This window comes from Bubalus bubalis, chromosome 9 (genome assembly GCF_019923935.1).
Source record: "Bubalus bubalis isolate 160015118507 breed Murrah chromosome 9, NDDB_SH_1, whole genome shotgun sequence".
NCBI classification, from domain to species: domain Eukaryota; kingdom Metazoa; phylum Chordata; class Mammalia; order Artiodactyla; family Bovidae; genus Bubalus; species Bubalus bubalis.
The window spans coordinates 59363339-59388500 of record NC_059165.1 but is presented as its reverse complement, the minus strand read 5'-3'; the positions used below and the strand labels follow the sequence as shown (position 1 = coordinate 59388500).

General features: G+C 47.1%; 3 protein-coding genes across 7 annotated transcripts; 2 read left to right on the top strand and 1 right to left on the bottom strand.

Moving 5' to 3' along the window:
* The first annotated feature begins 58 nt into the window (after positions 1-58).
* LOC112586898 (SLC35A4 upstream open reading frame protein) lies at positions 59-2828 on the top strand. The gene is made up of 3 exons (XM_025292589.2): positions 59-217; positions 1923-2021; positions 2631-2828. Exons 1-3 carry the CDS (start codon positions 203-205, stop codon positions 2826-2828), a joined length of 312 nt encoding a protein of 103 aa, XP_025148374.1. The 5' UTR covers positions 59-202.
* A 422-nt stretch (positions 2829-3250) lies between these two features.
* LOC102398182 (probable UDP-sugar transporter protein SLC35A4) lies at positions 3251-5133 on the top strand. The gene has a single exon (XM_006062698.3). It carries the CDS (start codon positions 3258-3260, stop codon positions 4230-4232), a length of 975 nt encoding a protein of 324 aa, XP_006062760.1. The 5' UTR covers positions 3251-3257; the 3' UTR covers positions 4233-5133.
* On the bottom strand, positions 4770-16191 carry LOC102398505. Of its 5 annotated transcripts, none has more exons than XM_025292577.2 (15): positions 15892-16191; positions 15630-15715; positions 15502-15549; positions 15237-15356; positions 14574-14651; positions 14225-14307; positions 13619-13705; positions 13422-13538; positions 10719-10852; positions 9435-9652; positions 9288-9371; positions 7991-8179; positions 7425-7544; positions 6469-6627; positions 4770-6386 (listed from the first exon to the last, which is right to left on the bottom strand). In XM_025292577.2, exons 1-15 carry the CDS (start codon positions 16016-16018, stop codon positions 6141-6143), a joined length of 1896 nt encoding a protein of 631 aa, XP_025148362.1. In that variant the 5' UTR covers positions 16019-16191; the 3' UTR covers positions 4770-6140. The 5 variants fall into 5 exon arrangements, with proteins under 5 accessions (XP_025148362.1, XP_025148358.1, XP_025148359.1 ...); XM_025292573.2 differs by having other exon boundaries at positions 7425-7589; positions 15892-16189; XM_025292574.2 differs by having other exon boundaries at positions 7425-7589; positions 7991-8176; positions 15892-16189.
* Between the last annotated feature and the right edge of the window lie 8971 nt (positions 16192-25162).

The window sequence follows — 25162 nt, the reverse complement described above, 5'->3', positions numbered from 1 at the left end:
CGCACACGAAGCCTGGCGCGGCTGGGGTGCAGCTCAATGAGAGAGGTCACATGGGAGTATCTGCGAAAAGAGGACCGTCAGGAAAGCGCCTCCAGCTTTTCCTGAAATGCCCCGGAAGTACCTGTGCCCTCAGTAAAGATGGCGGCAGCACTTGCCAGGAGGGAGGCGATGCTGCGCCTGCGCAACAAGTTCTGCAGGGAAGATGGCGGATGACAAGGTGAGTGGACATGAGGATTGTCTGCAGTCGGGGGTGGGCTTCCCACCTTTTTAGTCCTAGGGAGAGGCGACAATTGGAAAGGCTCCTGGATGAGGGTGCCCCTTGTTTCTTCTGGGGGCAAACTTTTACTCCTGTGAAAGTTGCTCAGTCGTGTCCGACTCTTTGCAACCGCATGGACTGTACAGTCCATGGAATTCTCCAGGCCAGAATACTGGAGTGGGTAGCCGTTCTAGGTATCCCGTTCTCCAGGGGATCTTCCCAACCCAGGGATCGAACCTAGGTCTCCCGCATTGCAAGAGGATTCTTTACCAGCTGAGCCACAAGGGAAGCCCACAAGGGAAGTTACTCCTGTCAACTGCCTCAGTAAAGGGAAGTGGGGTGACAGAGCATTACGCGAGGCAAGCAGAGCCAGGGATTCTCCCAAGTGTCCCCCCACCTTCCACTCTTGGACGATAGCGATTCTTAAGTTACTTGCAGACACTCCTAACTCTACTCCATTCCTTAACCCCCGAAATTTTCCTTCTAGAGACGGGAAGTTTCTAGACCACAGAGACACATCCGTTTTCGATCACATTCCTTGGGCACTTACTAATTTCATACTTACATACGACCAGAATCACTGAATTCATTTACTCATACTCCTGCAGACATCCACCTTCCCTATCTCCTCACCAAACTCCAGCTCATACATCCACACATTCCGTTTGGGGTGGCTTTAGGGAGGAAGGGGGAGAAGCCTAGGTAGAAATCAGGTTTACCCCCAAATTGTCCAAGGAACTGCCTCAGGCCATTACTCACCATTAGTCTGGAAGTTCAGCACCGCTCATACATTTACTAAGTACCTGCAGTTCCTGTGTTAGGCCTCCAAACACACTGGACAAGACAGACTTTCAGGTAGCTTATACTCACTAATGGGCTTCCCAGGAGGCTCAGTGGTAAAGATTCCAGTGCAGGAGACCCCAGAGATTTGGGTTCAATCCTTGGATGGAGAAAATCCCTGGAGGAGGAAATGGCAACCCACTGCAGTATTCTTGCCTGGAAAATCCTGTGGACAGAGGAGCGTGGAGGGCTACAGTTCATAGGGTCTAAAGAGTCAGACACGACTGAGAGACTAAGAATGCACACTTACTGACTGGTGCTTTCCTGATAAGCCTAACTAAAGGTCCCCTAGCTGTCCCTTCGGAGAAGGCAATGGCACCCCACTCCAGTACTCTTGCCTGGAAAATCACATGGGCGGAGGAGCCTGGTAGGCTGCAGTCCATGGGGTCGCTAAGAGTCAGACACGACTGAGCGACTTCCCCTTTCACTTTTCACTTTCATGCATTGGAGAAGGAAATGGCAACCCACTCCAGTGTTCTTGCCAGGAGAATCCCAGGGACGGGGGAGCCTGGTGGCTGCCGTCTGTGGGATCACACAGAGTCGGACACGACTGAAGTGACTTAGCAGCAGCAGCAGCAGCAGCTGTCCCTTCTCCTCCCCTATACACTGCTTGCTGTATAAAGTTCCTATAAGAGTGTTTGTAAGTTACCGATGCAGATCCCATCTGTCATCCCTTCCTCATGTGAATTCTTTATTTTTCAATGCCTTTCTTCTTTTACTACTATCACATCAGGAAAGTTTTATAGGAAGAGGTTTCTCAGGCTCAGACTTGAGCAGGGTAGAGGGCTGTGTCAGCCTTCTGGAGCCAGCCTCTTCTTTGTCCTAGGATTCTCTTCCCAAGCTTAAGGACCTGGCTTTTCTCAAGAACCAGCTGGAACGCCTGCAGCAGCGTGTGGAAGATGAAGTCAACAGTGGTGTAGGCCAGGTAAAGAAAGGTGTGCCTGCTGCTTACCTCCACCACCCCACCACCCTTAGGCTTTATTATCCAATATGCTTTTGAATGGGTGGTAGAGATTTATTCAGCAAGTTGTTGTTTATTGAGTTCCTGTTCTCTGTGACCCCAAGGAATGTTTCCCTATAAATGGCATTTGAACTAGAATCTTAAATAGGGGTTAACAGGGTAAAGAGGGGAGGAGGGAACATTCCAGGCAGGTGGAACAGCACAGGCAAAACCCTTGTAGTGGGAGGTAGCATGATGAACATGAGAGGTGAAAGCAGTTTGGTCTGGCTGCAGTAGGGGCAGCATTCTAGGAAATAAGACTGGAGAAGCAGGCAGGGCTCAGATTCATCAGGGATATCTCTCTCAGTGGGCTTCTCTGGTTAGAGTTTTCGGACCTCAGGGTTCTGACATTGTGTGGTCATGACTCCTAGGTTCTTTTTCTGCCCCAGAATCTTGAAAAACTTTGGTGAGCATACTACAGTTTTCCAGAGTAAGGAGGAATAGCTAGTGGGATGTGCTAAGCTCGGCTTGAGTAGCTCCTAGGTAGAGAAGGGGAAAGCCCGGCTGACTTTTCTCCTACATTTTCCTCTACAGGATGCCTCATTCTTGTCCTCTCCATTCCTCAAGGGCTTCCTGGCTGGCTATGTGGTGGCCAAACTGAGGGCATCAGCAGTATTGGGCTTTGCCGTGGGCACCTGCACTGGCATATATGTAGCTCAGGCGTATGCTGTGCCCAATGTGGAGAAGACATTGAGGGACTATCTTCAATCACTGCGCAAAGGGCCCGACTAGCTCTGGATTCCATGAGGGAGGCAGGATGAGCAGCTGGGGGCAGCAGGTGGAGGCCTTCAGCCACAGATTCCATATCTGGCCACCCTGGCTTTCACCCATTTGCTGTCTCCAGCTTTCCCACCACCTTCAGCCTTGCTTCCTTTCCGGCAGAGACTGGACAGTGGCTCATCAGCCAACACCCTGAACCCCTTGCCTCCATAACCCCATGGGACTGGCCCCAAGACTATGGCTTCGAGAGCCACCCACCCTTCCTTTTCTAGCCCTTACTGTGGAGTCTGCAGCTAACTCTGACTCTCAGTATTCTCTCTCAAGGCTCCTCCCTCCTGGGAGCCAGCTCCATAACTTGATTTTCCCTGAACATGTCACAACCCCCAGCCCACCTCACCCCGCCTTGCTAGCTACACAGGCCACCCAGGGTCTAGTTTGGGCATGAGTGTAGAGGATGGGGGTGTGCCAGGCCTGGGCCGTCCCAGGAAGGCCCGCTGGACCCTGATGCTGCTCCTGTCCACTGCTATGTACGGTGCCCATGCCCCATTGCTGGCACTGTGCCACGTGGACGGCCGTGTGCCCTTCCGACCCTCCTCGGCTGTACTGCTGACTGAACTGACCAAGCTGTTGCTCTGCGCCCTCTCCCTCTTGGTGGGCTGGCAAGCATGGCCCCAGGGGACCCCACCCTGGCGCCAGGCCGCCCCGTTTGCACTGTCAGCCCTGCTATACGGCGCCAACAACAACCTGGTGATCTACCTGCAACGTTACATGGACCCCAGCACCTACCAGGTGCTGAGCAATCTCAAGATTGGAAGCACAGCCCTGTTCTACTGCCTCTGCCTCCGACACCGCCTCTCTGCACGCCAGGGCTTAGCACTGCTGCTGCTGATGGCCGCCGGAGCCTGCTATGCAGCCGGGGGCCTCCAGGACCCAGGGACCACCCTTCCCGGGCCCCCCTCAGCAGCTGCTACGAGCCCCATGCCCCTGCACATCACTCCACTGGGACTGCTGCTTCTCATCCTGTATTGCCTCATCTCCGGCTTGTCCTCCGTGTACACAGAGCTGCTCATGAAGCGACAGCGGCTGCCGCTGGCCCTTCAAAACCTCTTCCTCTACTCTTTTGGTGTGCTCCTGAACCTAGGTCTGCATGCAGGTGGTGGCCCCGGCCCGGGCCTCCTGGAGGGTTTCTCGGGATGGGCGGCACTCGTGGTGCTGAGCCAGGCACTGAATGGACTGCTCATGTCGGCCGTCATGAAACACGGCAGCAGCATCACACGCCTCTTTGTCGTGTCCTGCTCTCTGGTGGTCAATGCCGTGCTGTCAGCCGCCCTGCTGCGGCTTCAGCTCACCGCTGCCTTCTTCCTGGCCACACTGCTCATCGGCCTGGCAGTACGCCTGTACTATGGCAGTCGCTAGCCCCTCACCACCTCCATCCTGACTCCTGACCTGTAGGTTGGGCACCACCATCAGAGCCACCTCCCAGTGCTGACCCCTCCCCTCAGCAGCCCTGTAACAAGTGCCTTGTAAGAAAAGCAGGGGAAGTGGGAGCAGCCACCTTAGTCTCTGGAGGTAGGTTATCCCTGGGAGACTTGAAGGCTGGGTTTGATTAAGAAAACTCTTCCACCCCCCACAACTACTTCTGGACTAAGGAATTAGGGGAGCATCCGTTCAGAGGCCTGAGAAGTTATCCTATGCTGATGGAGGAGGCATGCTGCTTCATCCTGCGTGAATGCAGTTGGCTTTCCTTGCCTGCTGTGATCACCCCAGCAGACCCATAGCTCCCCAGGCCTGGTGCTGGCTGCTCCAGCCCAACCATGGTACATGGCTCCCCCATACATAGCTCATCTCCCAGTGTCATGTAGGAAAGCCCAGTTGCTGAAGGTTATGTGTATGTCCATCACCCAGGCCTCTGCCATGCTTCCATGGCTCCAGCAGCATGTAGAGGTAACACCCCCTGCTCTCTCCACACCTAGCCTTTGTTCTGGAATCCTCAGAGAGGACTGGGGCTTGACTCATTTCAGGGAATGTTGCTCCTGGACCCTGGCTTGAGTCTACACTCCTGATCTCTCTGCTCACCCTAAGGGCTCTCTCAAGGCCCACTGTCCCCTCTGGAGCTCCTCGGAGGTATCATCCTTCCCTCTCTGGGTCCTGCCCTTTCCTCACAGCGACCCAGTTCCCATCTGCCTGGGAAACTCTACATGGAGTGGCCTGGGACCAGGCACAGGGAAACTTGCTTAACTCAATCAGTGTCTAAATGCATAAGCAATAAGGTCTTAATAAAGTGCTCTGGGATGTAGGTGATTCCTACAGTTGGTCATGATTGTCCTGTGTCTTCTGTGTTGCATAGCTCCTCTCAAACATAATTCATTCCTTTGGTGCCCTGACTGTCTTAATCCTGGGGTGACTTACAGATTAAGAGAAAAGGCTGCTTTCTCTCAGCTCTTGCCAACATGGTAATTTCCTTTGAGATCTCTGTGAAGCCGAATTTTCTCTGGCACAGAGCTTTGGAAATTTCTCTGAAGTACAAAACTTGTTTAGTTGCTAAGTCATGTCCAATTCTTTTACGAGCCCACAGATTGTAGACTGTAGGCTAGAGAACTCTTAGGACTCAAGGTAGTTTTGGTTCTCATGCTCTGAATCCCTCATCAGTATTCCTGCCTGTCATCTCTTCTCATGACCAGAGGGATGTCAGGCCCCACTCCTGTGGTGAAATACCTGGTAAGCTTGTAGGGGGGGAAATATCCCAGTCCTGCTGAAGCAGAATCTTAGGGATTGGGGTTTGGGAATCTTTTTTATTTCTTTTTTTTTCTCTTCAGTAAGCTCCCTAGGTGATTCTGATGGACACTACTTTTGAACCACTACTGCCTGCAGTGTAGAACTATAGCCACCCAGGCTTGAGTGTTAATTCTGGCTCCAGCACTTATTAGCAGACTGTCCTTGAACAGTCATTTAACCTCTCCTAGCTTTAGTAGGCTTATCTCTGAAATGCGGCTCAAATGATACCTACTACAGTATAGGGTAGTGTGTGTGTATGTGTGCATGTGCGCACTCAGTTGTGTCTGACTGTTTGTGACCCCATGGACTGTAACCCTCCTGGCTCCTTTGTCTGTGTCATTTCCTATTCCAGGGGATCTTCCTGACCCCCATGGATGGAGCCCATGTCTCCTGCATCTCCATATAGAGTAGTGGAAATCTCTAAATCAAATGGATATTAGGCATTTAGCAAGGGACTGGCACATTGCACCCTGGTTAGTGATGTGATTATTTATCTAGTAGAGGTAAGCTTGGCTGTTGTGTCCCAACTGCCTCTCCCTTCTAGGACCTTTACAAATGAGGAGAGGAGAAAGTGCCCCTGTTGGATTCCTGATCACCAGATTTCTCCTCAGGGCAGGTATCCAGTACAACCTCTGCCAGCCCGGTCTGCTGAAGTTGCTTATTCTGGGCTTGGAGCTCCTGGTTCTGTGTGGCCAAGCTGATGGAGTCCTGCAAGATGCTGGCCAGCAGGCTGCGGTAGTGATGCTCTGTGGTCATGGCCTGCTCCTCGCACAGCCCCCTCCAGGCTCGAAATACCTGTGCCCACATTCCAAGATTCCCATCAGTCAGGTAGCCTTAGGACCAGCTCAAGGCCTGCCCCCCGTCTCTCCCAACCGACCTGCAGCACATGGCATGTCTGAGCCCGGGCAGCCTGCACGTGTAGGTCATAGAGGGCTGTCAGGTCCTGCTCCACAGCATCCCGTTCTGCCTGAAGGGCCTCCAGCTGACATCTCAGCATTGTCTGCTCCCGGTGCCATCTCTGCCTTTCCTTGGAGTCCTTCAGTGATAATACATGCTCTCTGTGGAGTGCAGCCTGTGTGCCAGGCTCGGCTCTACGTACTTTATATTATGATTTAATTGAGGTAATGATAACCTTTGAGGTAGTTGCCATTTTATAGATTTGGAAACAGTGGATCAGAGAAGTGACCTAACTCGCTCAATTTCACATGACTAGTGAGGGACAGGACTGAGATGACATGCCTTTCAACAGTTCACCATCATCCTTGGTGTAAAGCCCAAATCCAGAGTGTTGACACCAGCTGGTCTCTTTAGCTTTGCCTCTGACCGCACACCTGCCAGGCTCCAGCCAGATGGAAAATACGCAACATCCAGAACCTACTTTGCCATTGCTTCCCTTTGGACTTTTGCTCCTACGGAATTCTCTTCTCAAAACATGTCTCCCACCTCCCCTGACCCCACCTCTGTGCACACATGTATTGTTTCTTGTTTAAACAAGTTAACCTTTACCGGATGCCTCTATGTGATGAGTACAAACTGCCCTGTGGATCTGAATCTAGTGCATTTCTCTGGCTGATTTGTTTGTCATTTAAGCCTCATCTTAGATGCCGTCTCTGCTCCATTCCAGCCTGGTCCAGGTACACCTCTTTGTTCCAGTGAGTCACTAGCTCCCTCTTTCACAGCACTTAGCACTGAGAATTGCCTCATGTGTCCCCACAAAACTGTGAGGGCCATGCGAGAGGGTATCGCCCAGTCTTTGAGGCTAGATCCCAGCCCCCAGCCCCCTGCTTGGCTAGGTTAGAAGGAGCCTTAAGTCCCCTACTGGGCCCTCCTCACCTCTTCAGCCACTAGGCCTTTGACCTGGTCACCCGCCACCACCTCTTCCTCCTGTTCCATATGCTTCAGCTCCTCTTGGATCCACGCTTGGTGCTGTTCTCGCAGTCTGTGCCTCTGGGCCTGAGCCAGGAAGAAGTGTAGGGCCACATCTGGGGCCTGCTGGGCCTACGTGACATCGATCTAGGTTCAGCCAGAAGCCCATGTGTGCACACAGTCTTGGGATAAAGGGCCCAACCTTTCCAGCAGAGCCCCATTACCAGGGCAGCCCCTAGAATGGCATCAGGAGGCTAGCTTGCCTGGAAGAACCTGTGCCCTGGACAGAGACTCAGGCCGTGAGGGAGGAGGAGAGATAACCAATTTCTGCCAAGAGGTGCCATGGAGGCCCTAGTAGGGAAACAGCCCCTTCCTATGCCCATCCTTAGAAATCCAATAGCTCTACAGGCCCTTTATTTGCCAGAAGCTCTGCTTTTTTCCCTGATGTTAGGGCAAGGTAAGCAGGAGACATGTTATTGGCACTCTGTGACTCTTTACTTCCAGTTGTTCTGGGGTACATGAGGTGTTATTACCTGTTCCTCAGAGTTCCTGAGTGGATGCATTTGGTGGAGATCAGGTCCTATAGATGCTGTTCTTCCTGCCACTGGAGGAGAATGTAACCAAAGATGGAGAAGACCTCCAGCTCCACCCCAAGCACCAGCTTCACCTTGAGGCTCCTTCTGGAGACCTGGGCTGGGGCTTGCTGTTGAATGTGTCACCTGCTGAGAATATATTATGAGTGAGAAGTCTGTACCTTTCCTCCCAGGATCAGGGTCCCAGCCCCACCCCACCCCCTTTTCTTAGCTATATGACCTCAAGCAGGTGGCTAGTCTTTTGAGCCTGTTTTCTTATCCATGAAGTGGAGCTGATAAAAGTTGTAGAGAGCCTTAAATGAGAAAAGGCACCCAAAGCACTAAGCAGTGGCCAGCTCTGTTCAATAACTTGGAGTTTATAGGCCTAATCCCCAAGGCCCAGGGCTGTAAAAAATGAGTACTAAGTAATTATGAAAAGGGAAGGACCAGAAGTTGGACAGAGGCGACCTTCTAGCCACCCTGTGACAAATCATGGAAGACAGTGCCACCTTCTGCCCAAGGGAGGCCATGCATCCTAAGAGAATGAAAGCACTATTCTGGGTCTGAAGACTTGGGTGTCTGCACCTCTGCTGCCTTTGATGACCCTAGAGACCCTGGATTACTCACATCACTTCTCTGAGTTTCCGTTTGCTGAAAAGTGGGAGCAGTATTGTCATCCTTGTTTAAAATAAATTGTGGCTTCCCCTTGACCTTCAAGGCAAAGTCCAAACATCTCAATATATTTACAAAGACCTGCATGACCAGGCCCCTGCTTCACTCACCAATCCTTCTCCCTGGACTTTCTTCCTCAGACTCTATCCTCCAGCCAATTGAGCTGGTTGAAGTCCCCCAAAGAGACCAAGGACTTATCTCTGAGACCTTTCCTCTTATTTTCTCTGCCTGGAATGTCCTTCATTCATCTTTGCTAGTCACTTCCTTCAGGTTTCAAGTTTCCATGAGATCACCTTCCCTCTCTTGCCAATACTAACTTACATGCCTGCATAGAACCCTTCGGATAAGCCCTTCAGAGCACTGATCATGGAGTAATAGTTTCTCTCCAGAGGACTGTAAACTCCATGAGGACAGGGGTTTTCCAGGGCCTGCATGATGTTATACCCAGTACATAGTGAGTGGTCAGTGTAAATGTTTGAGAATGAGAACATTAATGAATGAAGGAAGGGCTGCCTTACAGTGTGCTATAGACAGAATAAGGCAGCAGACATCTAGGGCTCCCAAGAGTTTGGATGAGAAGATGTACCTGTGGTTCTGGGAACCCCACAGCCTCAGTTTTGACTGCTTTGAGCATCCAGCTTCCCCAGCGCTGGATCCAGGCTTTTACCACCTACAGAGAAAGGATTCTGGGTAGGCTCTGGCCATTGCTGGCTCAGGCACCCCCAGGCCTCACCTTGCTCACGTGCAGCTCCCGCAGTGCCCTGCCCAGCTGGCTGAGCCCACTATCTGTCAGGGCGTCCCCAAGGAGGCCTGATCGCAGGCTCTTCAGACCAGCTCGGCGGGCCCGGGCCTCTTCTACTGCATCCCACAGGGTGGGCCTCACATGTTTCACCTTCTTCCTCCTTTCTGCAGCCCCCAACAAAGCAGACTGGAACAAGCTCAGGGGACTGCCTAGTAAGGGGAGACACAGAATGAATCTCTCCTTCCTCTGAGATCCAAAGCACACTGTTTGTAATACTTTTAATTTTTATTAAGAGTATTGTTCATAAAAATAGCTAACACCTATCAGGCATTTACATGTGTTTGATGGTACTGTGCTAAGGCTTTCTGTGGATTGTCTCCTTTTATCCACACAATGCTCTAATGAGGCAGCAACTCTGATTTACTCTGCCTCCCTCCACATTTTCCAGATGAGGCAACTGGAGCTCAGAGGTCAAACAACTTCCTGGTGAGTGGCAAAGCTGAAACTCAAGCCAGGTTCTGTCTGACACTAAAGCCTGTGCCCTTAACCATGATCCCAAACTGGTCTGTACATAAACACACTTCTTTCACTCCCTGCTTTGTCCTTGAGAATGTGAACTGCTCCAGCTTATTTTCCTCATTCCACAGGGCCTGACATAGGGTGAGGTCTGGGAATACGTTGGCCAAATGAATGTATGTCTGTTGATTTTGGAGACAGAGCACCAGACTTTTTTTTTTTCCCACTCTTATTAGCAGAAAATTTCAGACATATGCAGAGTCTGGGAGGTCCATTCTCTTATCATCCAGCTTCAACAGTTATCAACTTAAGACCATTCTTTTTGTTCTATACCCTCCACTTGACCTCTTCCATATCTCTGACATCATATTTCACAGAGTCCTGATCTTTTAAAGAGTGTGTGAAAATAGGCAAGCACCTCCTCTTCTCTGATCCTCCCTTTCCTCATTTATAAATTAAACCTGTCTTCCTTTCCACACCCATGGATTTGATCTGCCTCATGAGGTTGTGGTAATAATCAGAGGTTTTAGTCACCATAAAAATGCTTGATATACCATTGAAGGCCACTGAAAGGGTGAGGCTTTTACTGTTGGCCCTACCTTTCCAGGCTTTGGCAGCTGAACCCTTCTGGAACTTTTCTGAATCCTGGCCCTCCCATCCCTTTCTGGGCTTGCTAGGGTTGGGGCTGCAACTGGTTGGGTGACAGGTAATGCCAGATCCTAGAGCTTCCCAAAGAAACCACACCCTACCCCAAGCCACCTTGAGGATCCAGGCGAAGAAGAAGGCCACTGTAGTTGTTTCCTTCCAGAAGCCATGAGACAATCCAGGTCAGAGAGCCCTCCACCTCTTCACCAGCCACATTGCCAGCTAGTACCTGCAGCAGGGGACAGTCTCTGCCAGAGGGAGGGAGGGAGGGAGAAAGAAGAGAGATGCCCACTGATAGATGGGGAGAGAACTGACCCAGATCACACTCTAATGAAAGGTTGACTATTTCCAGTCACTTTTGTGTACCACCAGACAGATTTGCAACCTTGTATAGATCTTTATTTTATTATTTTTTAGGTTACACAAATAATACATCCTCATAGTAAAAAAGAATTTAATTGCATATTTGACAAGGGACTTGTATCCAGAATATATAAAGAACTCTTACACTTCAGTAATAAAAAGTACAGCTTGGGGAATTCTCTGGTGGTTCAGTGGTTAGGACTGTGTGCTTCCATTGCAGGGGGGAAATACATACATACATAAAAATGCAACCCAATTTTAAAATGGCAAAGCAAGGTGACATTAACAAAAATGACAGAATAGGGAACTCTAGGGCTTTGTCCCTCCTCAGAACCATCTGGCGAAAAAATGGTCAGAATCAACCTTACTGAAACTCTAGGACTTAGTCAAAGGTTTACAGCAATCAAGTGAAGTTTAACCAGGAGAAAGCAACTTAACTATGGTAAGAGGTCTTTGTGGTGTTTTTAAGTTACTCTACCCCCAACCTTCTCCCCAGTACAGCCTACATTTCTGATGGCGGTACCTGGTTCTGAAAAGAGCAGAGTAGATCTTGTTCCCAAGGAATTGTGTTTGTTTTGACTGTCTGGGTTTCACACAAAGGACTGACAAAGGAGTTTCCCTTTGTTTCCCTTGTCTTAGAATTTCCTTGGGGCAGAGGAGCTATGCCAGAGGGTGGTCCCTCCAAACTTTGAGAGATGAAAGAACAAGAAATAAATAACAGGGCAAGTAGTAGACACATGAAAAGACTGGGCAGAAAAGTTGGGTAGTGAAATTTGGGGGGAATAAGAGTTTTTGAAAAATTGCCGTGTGTACTAGGGGACCTAGAAAGTCACACACTTGTCCAAGGCAGTGTGCACGGTGAGAAAAGAGCTGAGAAGACCATAGGCTTTCACCTCTGGCTGATTTAGGGCTCAATGCAAGCAGGATGTAAAGCTAAGGCAGAACTGTAAATGGCCTGGCTAAGGACTGAAGGACTGACCCAACACAAAGTCAGTGTGTAGAAACCTAGAGGATTTTTTTTCTTTGTCTTTCTTCCTTTTTTTCTCCTATCCTCCTCCCCACCTCTTGCTTCCTTTCATTCCTCTCTCCTCATTCCCTTTCCCCTTCCTCTCTTCCTTCTTCTTTTTCCTCCCTTTCCTATCTTCTTTTTGAGGTGGGGATGCATTCTTGGAGGTTAGGGAATTCTGTGTCATTGGCTAAGCACTGAGATAACAGAATGAAGATTTCAGTGACTGCAAGGAATACAGTCTTTGCAAAAATTGTTTGGAAAAGTAACTTAGTAAATGGATGGCTGATGCCCACAGTAAGCAACAAGTCAAACCCTGGAAAGGAGGGAGAATCCAACCTTCACAATTACCAGGTTATCATATCTAAAATGTTAGAGCACTGAGGAAAAAGAATGGAGACTTAAGGGACCAGCACAGTAAATAATATAGTCTTCACAAAAATACTCAAATTGGCTAGTTTCCAGGAAAAAAATTAAGCATGTAAATAAGAAAATATGGCTCACTCAAAGGAAAAAAAGAAAAAGGAATGAATAAAAACTGCCCCTGAGGAAGCAGACACTGGATTCAGTAGACAAAGAATTTAAATCAACTGTCTTAGATATTTTCAGAAAACTAAATCAAGAAAATGATGTCTCAGTCATTATCAATAAGATAGAAATTATAAAAAGGAACCAAGTAGAAATTCTGGAGCTGAAGAGTACAATAACTGAAATTTAAAATTCACTAGAGGGCAGATTTGAGCAAGTAAATCTGGGTGTGGTTGTGGTGGTTTAGTTGTTAAGTCATATCTGACTCTTTGTGACCCCATGGACTGTAGCCTGCCAGACATTTCTATCCATGGGATTTCCCAGGGACGAATACTGGAGTGGGTTGCCATTTCCTTCTCCAAGATAGGTCAAATAAAATTATCCAGTCTGAGGAGCAGAAAGAAAAAAAAAAAAAGGAAAATGAGCCTGAGAAACCTGTTGGCTGCCATCAAGTGTACACACATGTACCTAATGGGAGACCCAGAGGGAGAAGAGAAGGAGAAAGGGGTAGAAAGAATATTTGAAGAAATAATGCTCCCAAATTACCCCAAACTTATAAAAGACTTACTATGCACAAAGGATCTTCAATAAGATTAAAAACCAATTTCTCACTAGAAACCATAGATCCCAAAAGGTAGTGCGATAACATAGTTAAAATGTTGAAAGGAAAAAAAACCTGTCAACTAAAATTTCTACATCTGGCAAGAAATAAGATCTGCCCAGATAAACAAAAAATTTGAGGAAGTTCATTGCTAGTAGACCTGCTTTACAAGAAATACTAAAGGGAGCAAATCCTTGAGCATGTCAGAGGTGAGGAAAAGAGGAGATTCTGATGCTGCCCTGGGCCTCTACATCCATATTTTAGCCACCCCCCTCCCCAACCCTTCCCTAAAGCTATTAAAAACCTCCATGAGACTTACACTTCTCCTGGAAGCTGCAGGATCCGCAAGGCTCCTTGCCACATGCCCTGGGTCCCAGGCCCCTCAGGAGGGTCAGGCCCCAGGCAGGACATGGTGACAGTGAGCAGAGAGCAGCTCCTGTGATGGAGACCATAGGATCAGGCCAAACGACCAGGGGGTGCGGGTGGGGGTGGTGACAGGTGTTCTCCTGTCCTCACCTGCCTGCTCCACGTGCAGCCCGCAAGTACAGCTCTGAGGCAGCTCTTGAGTCAGATACCTCCACTTCACTGGCATTTTCCACCACCCTGGAGGAAGGGAAGGCTGAACTCAGCTCCTAAGCACAAGGGTTCTGTCCAGCCCCCAGAATCTCTGCATGGGGAGCCCATGGGCATCCCTAGAGCCTATAAGAATCATCCCCAAGGTTCCAAGCTCAGTATGTCCCCTAGAAGCCTCTCATCCTCATGATCTTATTTTTTTCTCCTATTATCTGCCCAGTGTGGGAAACAAGGTAGTTGGGATTGCTCTTGTTTTATAGATGGATAAACTGGAGTTCTGCTCAGTGAGATGCTCAGGTCACCTGGGATGGTGATGACAGAGTTGAGGAGGTATAAGTGGATGGGGTGGAGAGAAGAGTGAGAGGGATGAAAGGAAGACTGTGAGAGGGAGTCCTGGGGGCAAACCCAGGCCCTGTAAGCATGACCCCAAGTTCAGAGCCTCTCTTCCTTGGAGTGGCAGTGGGGAGAAGTCTCCAACAACTTGGTTTGGGGTGTCAGCCCTGCCTAAAGATAAGCGCTCTCAGACCTCACTGGGCTTTGGACACTCACAAGCCCAGAGGAGCCACATCCAGCACGGATAGGTTCCCTGCCCCTGGAGTCAGCAGGTCCCGGATCCTCCCACTGGCGCTGAGCTGAGATTACACAAGCACAACATCTGTTACAAACCAAGCGTTTACTCAGACTTTGGCTCACATGACTCTCCCACTGGGGCCCTGTGAGCCAAGCAGGACACCAAAATTCAGCCATTTCAGGCAGAAAAAGGGAGAGCCCAGCAAGGCAAGCCAACACTGGTGAGCAGCAGAGACCCAAGCCCTTCAGGTTGCCCTCGAGTCTCAGGCTCTATGGCAGCATCACCATGGTCTTGGTTCCCCAGGTTTCCCCTTCCCCAGGGCCTCACCTGTACTAGGCTAAGAGTGCTAAGCACAGCGTCAGAGCCCCTGAGGGGCAGAGCTTCTTCAAACAGCATCTGTAGCAGCTGAAGTAGAGAAAGGGGTCCAGTGCAGATTGAGAAAGGATTAATTTCTTTTTCAACATTTCCCGAGGGCGAAGTCTACGCCTGACCCTGTGCTAGGTGCCATGGACATGGTGGCCAAGACAAAAATTGCCCCAGGGCTCGTGGTTCATAGGAAGCCAGACAAGTGAGCAGATATTTTCAGTGGGACCTGGTGTCTGCAAGGGTAGGGGCTCATGACAAGGTTTTGAGGCAATTATTTTAGTTTGGGGGCATTCTGATGAAGCCTAAAAACAAAACTTTCAACTTTATTATCAGTATTAGTAAGAACAGTGAAAATCATATTTGCCTGAGTATTTGATGTTTGCATATCACCCCTCCCTGACTCACACCCTATGTACCCCAGCCTCCCCCCTTCCCTGACCTCTCAACAGCTTCATGACTGATGCTGGCAAAACAACCTGTATGGACTCTGGGGCGCTATAGGAACCCCGAGGAAGGACATCTAGTCCAGCTAGGGTGGGGAGGGGAAAGTTCTCTGAGGTCTCCTGGAGGAGGCAACATGTGAGTCTTGAAACAGCTATGCCTGATGCCTTCTCTGGGACTCACCTGAGGCACGAGCCGGGGCGCTTCTGTTTCCCGACCCCGAAGCAGCAGGGCCACACTGTACCCTCGGCCCACTGAGCCCAGTGTGGGCCGGACTCGTGCTAGCAGCTCCTGCTCTGCCTCCTGCCGGAGACACAGGCACACCCCCAACTCAGGTGCCCTGACCCAGCCCGCCCTGAGCAAAGAGCTTGGGAAACACTCAGCACCCCAGGATCAAGGGTTCTGAGTGCTCCCGACCACCTCCCATCACCCTAGCAGACACCCCTACCTGAGCAGCATCAGAACCCAGGACTCTATCAAAGGTGATGCATTGTTCCTGTGAGCAGGACAGGAGTCAACAGTGTCGCTGCCATCTTCTTCTGTACTCACACACACCCCAGCCCAGCCCATATCTACCTGACTCTCCAGAGGCCCAGGCCGAAGTAGGCGGATGCTCTTGGCCCCCTCCAGGAGGAGCGTAGGGAAGCAGGTCTTCTTGGGGCCTGAGACAGGTGGACTTCATATCAACTCTCCTGGGGGACACTGAGCTCCCGGGACCCCCGAGTCCTGCCCTCAACCTTTGCTTCGGTTTCCTAGTGAGATGGCCTTGCCTTACCCCCTCCCAGGAGGCTCTCCCAGGCTGTGTTACTTCTGAGATGAATGTATGGGGGCTTCTTACCAGATCTTGTCCTCTCTACTTCCACCACCACGGTCAACTGGGCCTGTGGGTTGTCAGTGAGGGCTGCGGGGGCTGAGGGGCCCTGGCCCAAAGGGGCCCCTGTGCCCATCGCCTCTCCACACTCCATGGCTTCTGTGCCTCTCAGATTCCCCTCAATAATTCATCTCCCCGACCTGAGGGCTCTGGGCAGGGCCTCTAAACAATAACTAAGGAGTGACGGTCCTCTGTTTTCTGAGTGAGTCAGCCTGTTGCATGGAATTTTTCTTTTTTTCCTCTTATGAAATTTTCAGACATTAACTGTGAAGAGAATAGTTTAATGAAACTCCAAGCACTCAGCTTCAGCCATTATCAACTTAACGGCCAGTCTTATCTGTTCTCCTTTCCACCCCTAGTGGATTCTTCTGAAGCATATCCCAGACACTTTATATTTCACACATAGCTATTTCAGTATGTATTTATAAAAGATAACCACTCTTTTTTTTTTAAATGGTAGCTTTATTGGGAGATAATTCAAAAACCATATAATTCACCTATTTAAAGTGTGTGTTTCAATGGTTTTTGGTATGTTTGCAGACATGTATAACTATCACCACAGTTAATTTTAAAACACTTCCATCCCTTTATAAAGAAACTGGATTTCCTTTACTGTAACCTCATTAACCCCCACCCTATGCTGACCCTTAAACAATCACTCATCTACTTTCTGTCTCTCTAGGTTTGCCTATTCCGGACGTTTCATATAAGTGGACTCACATGTGTTCTTTTGGTGACTGGCTTGTAGCATCTGGCAGGCCAGTGTATGCTCTCCAGTTCTTCTGTCTCGTCTCAACAAAAATTTGAAGCAACAGACGTTAGAGACCTCGGCCTGTCACAGCTCTCGGACGGACCGTGTTATAGCTCTCAGGTCTCAAACAGACCGTGTTATAGCTCTTAGACAGATCAGTGTGACAGCTCCGTGTTACAGCTCTATTTATTTAGAAAATAGCAGGAAAATACATCCTCGAGGCATGAGGGACTGCCGTTCCAAAGACGCGAAGAGAAGAGAGTGGGGGAGCGTGCCAGCACACAGGAGAGAGAGACCCCCCAGCCCTTTGGCTCCTCTATTTATACATTTTTTCCTCCCCGCTGGGCCTACCCTATGTAAGCTGGGCTAGCCAGGAGTGCTGTTTGTTCTACCTGAGTTCCTCACTCCAGTCCTCGGACCTTCCTTTGTTCCATTTTCGTGGGCTTTACCCTTCCTTGTCTTTTAGCTGCTGCCATTCTGGACTCCTGTTTCCTATTCTAACTACCTAACACATCCATCAGTACTTCTTTTCTTTCTGTGACTGAATCATGTTCCATGTAGGATGAAATTGCTTCTGTCACGAGATCCCCAGAGTCTTGGCCAAACTTCACAGGTGAAGACACATTGCAGTAAGACTGCCATAACTTCAGATGCTTCTTCTGCAGCTTCCATACTTTGATAGAATGACTTACAGAACTCAGCTGTGCTGTGCTCAGTCACTTTTTAAATCGACATTGGACAAGGCCTGGCAGGGTTCTGAGTGAAGGATCTCATTTCTATGGAGTGAGGGTGTGCCTTCCCAGTACATCAGTATGTTCACCAACCAGGAAGCTCCCTGAGCCTCATTGTCCCGCATTTTTCAATGAGTCATGATTAATTAAATTATAAATTATATGACTGAATCCAACTCCAGCCCTTTCATCTGCATTTTTTTGTTGTTGTTGTTGCACTCGTGGCCTGTGAGATCTTAATTCCTTTACTAGGGATCTAACCTGCGCACCCTGCAATGGAAGCTCCGAGTTTTAATCACTGAACTGCCAGGGAAAGTCCTTGAATAGTTTTTGTTTTTGTTTTTTCTTTTTTCTGGTGAGCAACCTCCTCCATCCTGAAGCTATCTAGGGACCCTGCCGGAAGTTATCTCATTAGCATAACAGAGAGATTCCTATTGCTTAGGTAATTACAAAGGTTTTTGAAGCTTTGTGCTAGTAACTGGAGATGAAGACCAGATATGTTCTTCATTGTATCACAAACCACTCTGGTTTTTCACCAAGGATCTGTTAAAACCAAAAGAATCATACCTGTCTGGCCATCTATATTCCGTGTTCAGTTTGTTCAGTTCAGTTCAGTTGCTCAGTTGTGTCCGACTCTTTGTGACCCCATGGACTGCAGCGTGCCAGGCCTCCCTGTCCATCACCAACTCCCAGAGTTTACTCAAACTCCAACCATCTCATCCTCTGTCTTCCCCTTCTCCTCCCTCCTTCAATCTTTCCCAGCATCAGGGTCTTTTCCAGTGAGTCAGTTCTTCACATCAGATGGCCAAAGTATTGGAGTATTCAGTGTACATCTATATAACAGGTGGAACAATAGTAACAAGATGAATATGCCTAACCTTTGGAGGAATCTGTTTGGGGTAGGCATAGGAGGCTTGTATTTTCCCATACATTTGCCTATCAATACTGGTACTGTATGCTTACCAACAATGCCTGTTGTTATATCTCGTTGTGTAGCTGTTATGTGAGCTTCCCTGGTAGCTCAGTCAGTGAAGAATCCACCTGCAATGCAGGGGACCGCGTGGAGCATCGGAGACCTAGATTCAATCCCTGCGTCTGGAAGGTCCTGTTGAGAAGAAAATGGCAACCCACTCCAGTATGCTTGGCTGGGAAATCCCATGGACAGAGGAGCCTTGTGGGCTACAGCCTATGGGATCGCGAGAGTCGGACACGACCTAGAGACTAAACCACCACCAGCTGTTATGTGAAAATAAAGAGTAATTAGTTCAGCCTGTCATTATATTTTACTACCAAAATGTCACCCACAGCAGGGTCAACCAGATTTACTGTCTTCTCCTCAATCTTGGCAGGTTCCAAAAGCAAAAGTGGTCTCAGGATTAGATGGTTTCACCCTCCAACATCTTGTATAACTCAACTAAAGGACAGGTCATTGTTTTCTCTGAGCCTCTTTTATTTATTTATATTTTTAAAATATAAATGTATTTATTTTAATTGTAGGCTAATTACTTTACAATATTGTATTGGTTTTGCCATGTATCAACATGAATCCACCACAGGTGTACATGTGTTCCCCATCCTGAACCCCCCTCCCACCTCCCTCCCCGTACCATCCCTCTGGGTCATCCCAGTGCACCAGCCCCAAGCATCCTGTATCCTGCATCGAACCTGGACTGGCGATTCATTTCATATATGATATTATACATGTTTCAATGCCATTATCCCAAATCATCCCACCCTCTCCCTCTCCCACAGAGTCCAAGAGACTTTTCTTTACATCTGTGTCTCTTTTGCTGTCTCGCATACAGGGTTATCATTACCATCTTTCTAAATTCCATATATATGTGTTAGTATACTGTATTGGTGTTTTTCTTTCTGGCTTACTTCACTCTGTATAATAGGCTCCAGTTTCATCACCTCATTAGAACTGATTCAAATGTATTCTTTTTAATGGCTGAGTAATACTCCATTGTGTATATGTACCACAGCTTTCTTATCCATTCATCTGCTGATGGACATCTAGGTTGCTTCCATGTCCTGGCTATTATAAACAGTGCTGTGATGAACATTGGAGTACACGTGTCTCTTTCAATTCTGGTCTCCTTGGTGTGTTCTGAGCCTCTTTTAAAGTGTTAGTGTAATATTGGAGTTCCTTCATTCCTTCACTCTCAGCCACTGTTCCTCTTTTTAAAGTCGTATGGATTTCAACAGATGCTGAATAGTCAGAAAAATCTTATAAAAGAAGAACAAAGTTGGAGGACTCATACTTCCTGATTTCAAAACTTATTGTGAAGTAAGAGTAATAGAACAGTATGCTGTGGTCCTGACGTAAAACCAAAGATTAGTCAAAGAGCAGTAAGTGTCCAGAAATAAACCCATGTGTCTATGGACAGCTGATTTGACAAAGACATCAAGAACTTTCAGTGAGGAAATGATCTTGGCTGACCTCTGCTTGCAGCGGCCTGAGATGGGGCTTCAGTTCCCTGACCAGAGATCGAGGTCAGGTCTAGGCAGTCAGGGTACCAGATCCTAGCCACTAGACCGGTGGTCAGTGACAAAGCCTTGATTTTTTGACTTTGCAGAAAAGAATTCCCACAAAGATAAAAAGTAGTGTAACAAGGGTTTGTTAGGACAAAAAAGAATATAGCACATGTGGATAGACCTACAGGTGGGCTCAGAGACAGTCGCACCCTCACCATAGCTTGAATCACTTTTATGGGGCACTTCTTCCAAGTTTTCTTGGGCCAATCACTTTGCTGTGCCTGGTTCTGAGCCCGTATTTGGTATATCTCAGGGTCCTCCTGTGTGCGCATGTGCATCTCTTAGCCAAGTTGGATTCTAGTAAAGAGGCCTGTGGGTGATTGCCTCACTTACTATGAGGTGACACCCCCATCTTTTTTGACCTCCAATGAGCCTTTCTGTACATGTGTGGGCAGGGAGGTTTCCTCAACTTCAAGAATATGTGGTCTTTTATCACTTATCTGGGCAGAACCCAGCCTCTTCCATCATCCTGCTTTATGGAGTTTCTGTCCACAGGGGAGAAACTGTTCAGCCTGGGGCCGTCAATCTCCTAATTAGAAGGATTAATCTTTTTAATAAATGGCACTGTTACACCTGAATATCCAGATACAAATGAATGAAACGGGACCCTTACTTCAGATCATACACAAAAACTAACTCAAATTGATCAATTTCCTAAATTTAAGAGTTAAAACTATAAAACTCATAAAAGAAAATGGAGAAATTAATCCTCATGACATAATCTGGCAGTGAATTCTTAAATATGATACCAAAAGCAAGCACAACAAAAGAAAACATGATAAACTGAATTTCATCAAAGTTAAAAATGTTTGTACATCAAAATATGAAAAACAACCAACAAAATGGGAGAAAACATTTGTAAATTATATGTCTGACAGTGATCTAGTATCCAAGATATAGATAGAGAGTTCCTACAACTCACCAACAAAAAGACAAACTACTCAAGATAAAAATGAGGAAGAGATTTGGATAGCTATCTCTCCAAAGAAGATACATGCAGTAAAAGATGCTCAACATCATTATACACCACCGAAATGCAAAAAGATAAACAAAATTAAAACTAGGCAAAAAATTTGAATAGATATTTATTCAAAGAAGCTCAACAAGCATGTGAAAAGATGCTCAAAATCCTTGGTCATTAAAGAAATGCAAATCAAAAACGTAATGAGGTACTACTTCATACTCACTGCTGCTGCTGCTAAGTCGCTTCAGTCATGTCCGACTCTGTGTGACCCCATAGACGGCAGCCCACCAGGCTCCCCCGTCCCTGGGATTCTCCAGGCAAGAACACTGGAGTGGGTTGCCATTCCCTTCTCCAATGCATGAAAGTGAAAAGTGAAAGTGAAGTTGCTCAGTTGTGTCCAACTCTCAACGACCCCATGGACTGCAGCCTACCAGGCTCCTCCGTCGCTGGGATTTTCCAGGCAAGAGTACTGGAGTGGGGTGCCATTGCCTTCTCCTCATACTCACTGCTGCAGTGTCGCTTCAGTCGTGTCTGACTCTGTGCAACCCCATAGACAACAGCCCACCAGGCTCCCCCATCCCTGGGGTTCTCCAGGCAAGAACACTGGAGTGGGTTGCCATTTCCTTCCCCAATGCAGAAAAATGAAAGTGAGGTCGCTCAGTCGAGTCCGACTCTTAGTGACCCCATGGACTGCAGCCTGCCAGGCTCCTCTGTCCATGGGATTTTCCAGGCAAGAGTACTGGAGTGGGGTGCCATTGCCTTCTCCCATACTCACTAGTATGGCTCTAATAAAAAGAAAAAAAAAGATGGTCTCTGATTTCAGTACACAACTGAAAATATAAGCTTTCAGGGCATGTATTGCTTTAAATGCGTAATACAACTTGCTGTCAGACCAGATGCATACAAAAACAAAACCACCTCCTTTATATAGCCATTGAGACAAAGTACTGTTCTGTTTTAACAAGTCTTTATTGTATTTTGCACTGACTGACACACATCTGCTTATTTAAAAAAATGATGCTTTTGGTAGTAATGGCTAAGCACAAGTAGGTATTTATGGCTTGATGTTTGTGTGTTCTAATCCCCAGTGTTCTTTGATTCCAGGTCTTGTTGACTTAAAAAAATGCACAACAAGAAAGTTGCAAGTTAAGTTTTATTCGAGGAAGATAAGGACTGCAGCCCAGGAGACAACACCTCAGATAGCTCTGAGAAACTGCTCTAGAGAGGAAGGGGAGAAGGTCAGCATCTATGTGATTGTGGTGAAGGGAGAGTACATGCAGTCAAGCACATATTTTTCCAGAAGGTTTCTGCTAGTCAAAAGGAACAGTCATCACCATGAAGGATTTTGGTGCTTTTGTAAATATAAGGAGATACAAGGATTAGGCTCATAAAATCAGCCCCTGACAATATCCAACTATCTGAAGACCTGTCCTGCCAGTTTTTCCCTGAGCACAGAGTGTCTCGTTTCTGCTCTCCACCCTGAAATCCTTTCAGGGGACATTGAAAATCAGCCACTGCAGCAGCACATGATTTAATCCTTGTACAGGCAGATGGCAAGTACCAATTTGTAGTTGACAGGGCCTCCTCATGGTCACAAACTCAACCATATTTGGGAGGCATTTCATGACCACTTTGTCCCATGGTGCTAGGAAGACTCATTCCTAGGTCTGGTGAAGATTTCACTGATAGGTCACTCAGTGTGCTGTTACTGGACTAAGTCTTACCAACAGTAATCAAAGGACTCTGGACCACCTGTCTTCCTAATATGATATGGTCTAGGAAAAATTCCCTTTTGTTGTATCTTCCCATATCTAGAGTTACTCTGTTACAATCATTGATCTCATATAAAACTATGGATTTTTGTCAGAGACTCTGTCACACATTTAGCTATGCAAGAAAAAACAATCTAATCTTGTGAAACAGGCAAAGTATAAATAACATAGCTAGCAGTATTATTAAAATCATAAGTGAAAATTAAGCCAGAAACTTGCATTAGATGCAGCCCAGTATATCCTCAGGTCATCTGACTTAGTCTATTCTGTACCAGTCTTAATTGGCACTGTCCATAAGCCTCTTAGTCCAGTTTCCTAGTGTTGCTAGGCTGGTTGTTCTTAGTATAATTTAATTGTTCCCAAGATAAAAGTGTTAATAGTTCAGGCGTGTCTGACTTTTTGCAACCCCATGGATTGTAGCCTACTAGGCACCTCTGTCCATGGAATTCTCCTGACAAGAATACTGGAGTGGGTAGCCATTCCCTTCTCCAGGGGTTCTTCCCAACCCATGCATTGAACCAGGATCTTCTGCACTGCAGGCAGATTCTTTACTGTCTGAGCCACCAGGGAAGCCCAATTACGAGTGACCCCTTGCAACTGTGGGGACCTTAAAACTCAAATGACCACAGCCTAGTGTTAACCACATAAATCCATCCCATGATTGTGGGAAGTTTTATTCCTTCATGAATTTTTGCTTATTGCTCTGATTAAGCTTGAGTAACTTTAGAGGAAAATTCATATTCATGGCGAAGATCACAGCAGGTATTACTTATTGGCCAGGTGAGAGGATCCCACCTAGTAATATCAAGAGTAGTCTGACAGGATTGAACTTTCTTTCTTCTAAAGTAAATCTCCTCACAACTAGAGATCCCGCATGCCCCAAGGAAAATCATCTATCCCATGTGTCACAACTAAGACCTGGTGCATCCAGATAAGTAATTTCTAAAAAATTTTAAAATAAGGTAAATTTCCTAAGGGTCATCTAGTGAGAGCCTGGGAGTGGAGAAATCCACCAAGGTAATCTGGAAGTACTAGACACAGGTTATTGGCCATAAACACAACAACTGGATTGATTTTTTAAAAAACTAGCATAGGATTGTGCCCATGATAGAAAAACATTTGATTTATATGCAAAGGTCCAAGAAGTCAAGGAAACATCAATGATCATATGAATCAGGTCTAGCATCTTGGGTAAGCTGTCTACTTCTGATATTGTCTTCTTCTTGTCCTGGTGTAGGTGCAGTTTCCTCTGTTTGAGTGTCATTTCAAGGTGACTTTGAGGTCAGCAACCCTCTCTATAGATAAGTCCAATGTAGGGGCCTTTGGAAGTAGGAATTAACCCAAGAGTCTGTTTCTCTCAGTTTCACTATGCATGAGTAGTTAAGAGTACCTGGGGCATCCGTGATGGTTCAGTGGTTAGGAATCTGCCTTGCAATGCAGGGGACACACATTTGCTCTCTGATTTGGGAAGATCCCACATGCTGCAAAGCAGGTCTATCTACCACAACTACTGAGTCCACGCGCTGCAACTACTGAACCTTGCTCTGTAACTGGAGAGCAGACACTGCTTACCACAGCTAGAGAAAACCTGCATGCAGTAATGATGACCCAGCACAGCCAAAATAAGTACAAGAGTACCTGATAAAAGTCCCGGCAGTCTGTCAATACAGCAGTTTCTACACACTAACAATGAACAGTCTGAAAAAGAAATTAAGAAAAACAATTCCATTTAAGATAGCATCAAAAAATAAAATAAAATACTTGGAAATTAAAGAGATGAAAGACATGTACAGTGAAAACTACAAAAATTGCTGAAAGAATGAAAAAAGATTCAAGTAGATGGAAAATCATCCCATGTTCATGGATTGGAAGACAGTATTATTAGGATATCAACACTCTCCAAAGCAATCTACAGATTTAATTACATTCTTATCAAAACCTAATGGCTTTTTTTTTTTGCAGATATAGAAAAATCCATCCTAAGCTTCATATGGACTCCAAGGGACCCGAAGAAGCCAAAGCAATCTTGAAAAGAAGAATAAAATTAGAGACCTCACACGTCCTGATTTCATACCTTATTACAGAGATAACCAAACAGTATGGTACTGGCATGAAGACAGATATATTGACCAGTAGCATTGAAAAGAGCCCTGGAGAAGGGAATGGCAACCCACTGCAATATTCTTGCCTGAGAAATCCCATGGACAGAGGAGCCTGGCAGGTTACAGTCCATGGGGTTGCAAAAGACATGAATTAATGACTAAACCACTACAACCACCATTGAATAGAGAGCCCAGATATAAAACCTGACATACACGGTCAAATGATTTTCAACAAGGGTGCCAAGTCCATTCAATGTCTTTTCAAAAAATGGTATTGGGAAAACTATCGACATGCAAAATGTTGGGAAGCAGATATATTGAATAATATCCATCGGACTGAGAAAGAACTTTGAGATGAAAAAACGAAGCAGGCAACTCCA

Excerpts from the sequence above, each read along its gene's own strand:
- LOC102398182 (XM_006062698.3), top strand. The coding sequence starts at position 3,258 with ATGAGTGTAGAGGATGGGGGTGTGCCAGGCCTGGGCCGTCCCAGGAAG.
- LOC102398505 (XM_025292573.2), bottom strand. The coding sequence starts at position 16,018 with ATGGAGTGTGGAGAGGCGATGGGCACAGGGGCCCCTTTGGGCCAGGGC. Across the intron at positions 9,653-10,718 it reads TCTTCGCCTGGATCCTCAAG|GCAGTCCCCTGAGCTTGTTC; the intron begins GTGGCTTGGGGT and ends TCCCCTTACTAG. Across the intron at positions 8,180-9,287 it reads TGGGGTTCCCAGAACCACAG|CAGGTGACACATTCAACAGC; the intron begins GTACATCTTCTC and ends ATATATTCTCAG.
- LOC112586898 (XM_025292589.2), top strand. Across the intron at positions 2,022-2,630 it reads TCAACAGTGGTGTAGGCCAG|GATGCCTCATTCTTGTCCTC; the intron begins GTAAAGAAAGGT and ends TTTCCTCTACAG.